We start from the raw sequence: 4,686 nt of genomic DNA on the forward strand, positions 1-4,686 counted from the left end.
AATCATATCCGTTATCATCTAATATAATATTTTATTTTTTGTATGACGAGAATCCTGTGTATACTTCTTGCGTAAAAGTTACGCATATACAGTTAGGTGCAGAACTGAGTCAATACTTAGAAAATTCGTATTAATGGTGGCATAAACAAAATATCTAACAAGTATTCAAAGGAAGGCTTTTATTTTCAAAAAGTACATTAACATTAACATTAAAACCATACAAAACATTTGCCGAAAATAAATGGGGTACATCAAATAATCCTAAATAACATTGGTTCAGTTTTGCTCCACTAATATTAACATTGAACACTTTGGTCGACATTGACACTAATATTTGGTCCAGAGACCTTTAGCTTTTTTAACAGCTAGTAGACGTCTTGGCATGCTTTTTGTTAGTGTTTCACAGAAATCAGGTGGAATTTGGTCCCATACTTCTTCTATTCTCTCCCATAAAACTTTAAGTGAAAATGGTGGCGAATCGTAGTCGTTGGCCAGATGATATTTCACGTAAGCCCATAGATTCTCAATGGGATTTAGGTCGGGACTTTGTGCTGGCCACTGCAAAACCTGAAATTTTTGTTTACCCAACCATTCCTTCACAGATTTTGCGGTATGCTTGGGGTCGTTGTCTTGTTGGAAAATTACTTTGCTAGTGGGATAAGGCATATTATTAACAGTATCTATTAGGTGATCATTTAAAATGGCTTTATAGATGTGCTGGTTCATTATCCCATCAATTTTCTTCAATGGTCCAACCCCATATCCCGACATACAGCCCCAAGCTTTAATATTTCCTCCCCCATGTTTCACCATCAGAATGAAATCTTTTAATTTCATGGATTCTCCCTCTCGTTTCCAGCTCCAATGTTGATCATCTGTTGAATATCTGTTAACTTTAGTTTCATAAGACCAAATAACCTTCATCCAATCCTTCTTGGTCCATGCCTCATATCTTTTTACAAAATCTAGTCGTGCCCTAATATTCTTCTTAGAAAGTAGGGGTTTCTTCTTCTTCTCCACAGCAACAAATTTGAATTGATGTAAAGCTCGTTGGACTGTCCATTTGCTCACCGATTTCCCAGTATCCCCTCGCAGCAACACGGCTGCTTTGGAGGCCGAAGAGGCTTCACCATTGCCCAAATATCTAATTACTCTTCTTGTATCTTGCGCAGACATCTTTTTTGGTTGGCCACCTTTATTTATTTTTAAGGAAATTTTGCACTTATTTTTTACCCTTTGTACTGTGGATTGACTTATATTTAATTGAAATGCGATTTCCCGTGTGGATCTTCCATCAATCAGTGATTTTTCAATTAATTTTCTTTGAAACTTTGGAATCGGCTTCATTGTTTAAAGATTTTGAATTATGATGTTTATTAACGGAGGATATGCGATTAAATGGTTCGTACTCGTCTATATTAGCTGCACACTGCATTTTATGGCGAGTTTCTACTTGTTTGTCGACTAGTTCTCGATCGTATCGTTTTTGTTCATGGCTGGAATTTGACGGTGCAAAAGTGAACCAATGTTATTTAGGATTATTTGATGTACCCCATTTATTTTCGGCAAATATTTTGTATGGTTTTAATGTTAATGTTAATGTACTTTTTGAAAATAAAAGCCTTCCTTTGAATACTTGTTAGATATTTTGTTTATGCCACCATTAATACGAATTTTCTAAGTATTGACTCAGTTCTGCACCTAACTGTATAATATATATAAATACGTAGGTAAGTAATATACCTATGCATAATTAAAAATTAATGAATATTTGTTCAAGAAAATTATATAAAAATTGCTGAATCTTTCCTCGTATGGATAGTTATTATATTTTCAATTATTCTAATGTTTTTTTAAGCTCATTTTATATCGATAGATTCGAACAGTAAATATCGATGCGGAAAGAGAATCCTATTTTTAGTTTGACGCTTATTAAGTAAAAAATAGGGTTATGATATTTATTTGTTTATTCATAAAAGTTGGAAATGGATATTGGAATTTTTGAATCTCAATTTTTGAGAATTATAGAATAAAACAGACATAATGCAATAGCTATTGTATGTAAAAAAATAAGTAAATATTCTATACAAAAAGATTCCAATCATCTAATAGTGTCCTACTGTAAAAGCTGTTAAGTGAGTTTGTTCACAAAATCAATTGTTATGCCTCTATCAGTAGTGCTAATAAACTAACTTCTTTCAGATCTTTCCTACAAAACATGGTAACAGATGCCCCTGAAAACGATCAAATTATTTTGGCAACTGGTGGTTATGATCGTACCATTAAACTGTGGCAAACCAGTTCTGGGATTTGCCACCGCAGTGTGCAGCATGCAGAATCACAAGTAAACGCTTTAGAAATAACCCCAGATAAAAAAGTATTAGCAGTGGCCAGTTATCAACACATATATATGTATGATTTGCTGGCCAACAATCCTAATGCTATTGTAAACTATGAAGGAACTTATAAGAATGTTACTTGTGTTGGGTTTCAAGAGGATGGAAAATGGATGTATTCTGGTAATGGTTCTTAAAAAATTAAGAAATATTTTAAGCCATAATTTGCTTGTTTGGTATTCAAACAGAGCATATAAAAAAGGCTGTTTAGAGAAATAAGTAGTTCTAGTTAGATTGACTTATTAAACATTAAGCTTGTATCTTGGAAATCATTGAAAAGCTATTTAATTTTAAGATATTTATTTAACAATATGATAAATTTAATCTGAGTTTATGTTACATGGTTTTTATTATTATTTTTTTAATATGAATAGCACCGCTCAAAACCTTGAAGGTATCAGCCTGCATGTATAAAACATTTGTTTCTTCTGTATTGACAAATGTGTAGATGAACATAAACTATTCAGGGTGTTTGATAGAATAATAGACAATTGTCAGTGGGAGATAAATGAAACTGTATAAAGATAAATATGGTTATATAAATTCAAATAAGTCCCATTTGTCTGCCATTGAAACCTTTCTAGCACTTTATCTAACACCATATATATTATTCTAACCCAATTTGCTAGGGGGAGAAGATGGAAGAGCAAGAATATGGGATCTCCGTTCAAAAAGTAATCAGTGTCCAAAAAGTTTTGACACTAGGCAAGCATCTGGAACCAGCCTAACACCAATTAATTGTGCTGTTTTACATCCCAACCAAATTGAATTACTCTTAGGTAATTTAATTGCTGAGATATAATGGCTTAGATAGTGGTCAGATGATAATAATTATTGTCAATTATAGGTGATCAGAATGGAGTCATTTACCGCTGGGATTTAAGAACAGATAACCATGACCAACTAATTCCAGAAAACGACGTAATGATTCTGAGTATAGATATTTCTCCAGATAGCTCCCAAATGGTATCGGTGAATAACAAGGGGAAAGCTTTTGTATGGAATTTAAGTTCCTCTGGTATGTTAAAAAAATGTCTGATTTTAATTTAAACTACTAATATATACTTTAACAAATCAAATTTTTATTTGTGTTTTAGGTACAGATTTGAGCACAACTTTATTACCAAAACATAAATTTGAGGCCCATAGGAGAGCTGTTTTGAAATGCAAGTACTCACCAGATTCAAATTTATTGATTACTACGTCGGCGGATCAAACAGCGCGGGTCTGGAACACTAGGGAGTATAGTTTACTGCAGGAATTAACCCAGGATAATCAAAGATGGGTATGGGATGCCGCCTGGAGTGCTGATAGTCAATATGTCTTTACTGGTAAGTAACGTCAAATGATAGATCAGATCTGATTTGATCTGATTAGATTAGAAATTAACGGAATGAATACCTTTCCTTTAATTCCTTTGTAAAATTATTGAAAAGCTGTTGAGAAAAATGTATTTCATTATAAAAGGTTTTTTTTAGCATCTTCTGACAATTTTGCCAAGTTGTGGAATGTAGAGACTGGAAAAATGGAAAGAGAGTATTCTGGGCACCAGAAGGCTGTAACTGCTTTAGCTTTTAGGGATGTAACTGCATAGTTTTAATGCATAATTAATATATATAGTATATGAATTAATAAATGTAAATGTTTTTTTTTGTTCTGAGTTGTTAATTTTATCCAAATAACTCTTATGCTTTGAAATTACAATAGCAAAACTATTCATTTTGGGGTGCTTAAGTTAGGAAACCTTAATCACATATTTTCAGTTTTTAAATCCACCCTGCATTGAACGAACTAAAAATACCACCCATATAATTAGCGAAGATTGCTGAAACAGGGGCCCAACCTTCTTTGATAGTCTAAATCGTTGTGCTTAGGTGCAAGACTAAGGTAAATGTAACAGATTAGGAACTATAGATGAACACTCAAAATTCAAAAGTCAATGCCTCCATACTGATTAAAAGTAAATATACACACAACAAGGAGAAGTGTACAGGGTAATTTGGGATTGATATCGATACCTCCTTGAAATGGGGATAACCCTGAAAGGTCCTTCCGGATATTCTGAACAAATTAAATATTTCTAGATACATATTGGCTAAAAGGAATTGAGGACCTAAATATACCCTGTCCTAGTTGTTTTTACTCAATGAATCGCAAAGGGAAGTGTACTGCCTTATTGAAACTCCATATGGGTACGCTTCCATAAAAAAATGTGAAGAATTGCAAGTTTATGCTGGCACCTTGTTCTGGCCAGGATGATATGGATCATTTAAGAAAACTTTTTCATAAA

The 4,686-nt window shown here is 33.1% G+C and overlaps 1 protein-coding gene across 2 annotated transcripts; it reads left to right on the plus strand.

The window, feature by feature from the left end:
- Positions 1 to 660: 660 nt before the first annotated feature.
- Positions 661 to 4,049, plus strand: Lst8 (MTOR associated protein, LST8). 2 transcript variants are annotated; one of them, XM_066297256.1, is made up of 6 exons: positions 661 to 1,730; positions 2,203 to 2,519; positions 3,026 to 3,175; positions 3,244 to 3,414; positions 3,494 to 3,727; positions 3,875 to 4,049. In XM_066297256.1, exons 2-6 carry the CDS (start codon positions 2,219 to 2,221, stop codon positions 3,988 to 3,990), a joined length of 972 nt encoding a protein of 323 aa, XP_066153353.1. In that variant the 5' UTR covers positions 661 to 1,730; positions 2,203 to 2,218; the 3' UTR covers positions 3,991 to 4,049. The 2 variants fall into 2 exon arrangements, with proteins under 2 accessions (XP_066153353.1, XP_066153352.1); XM_066297255.1 differs by lacking the exon at positions 661 to 1,730 and adding an exon at positions 1,952 to 2,135.
- Positions 4,050 to 4,686: the final 637 nt, after the last annotated feature.

Source organism: Euwallacea fornicatus, chromosome 28 (assembly GCF_040115645.1).
Source record: "Euwallacea fornicatus isolate EFF26 chromosome 28, ASM4011564v1, whole genome shotgun sequence".
NCBI lineage: Eukaryota > Metazoa > Arthropoda > Insecta > Coleoptera > Curculionidae > Euwallacea > Euwallacea fornicatus.

Bases quoted from the DNA above. Each gene is read 5' to 3' on its own strand.
- Lst8 (XM_066297256.1), top strand. From the start codon at position 2,219: ATGGTAACAGATGCCCCTGAAAACGATCAAATTATTTTGGCAACTGGT. The intron at 3,415-3,493 runs GTATGTTAAAAA...TTTGTGTTTTAG, and splicing joins ATGGAATTTAAGTTCCTCTG to GTACAGATTTGAGCACAACT. The intron at 3,728-3,874 runs GTAAGTAACGTC...GGTTTTTTTTAG, and splicing joins TAGTCAATATGTCTTTACTG to CATCTTCTGACAATTTTGCC.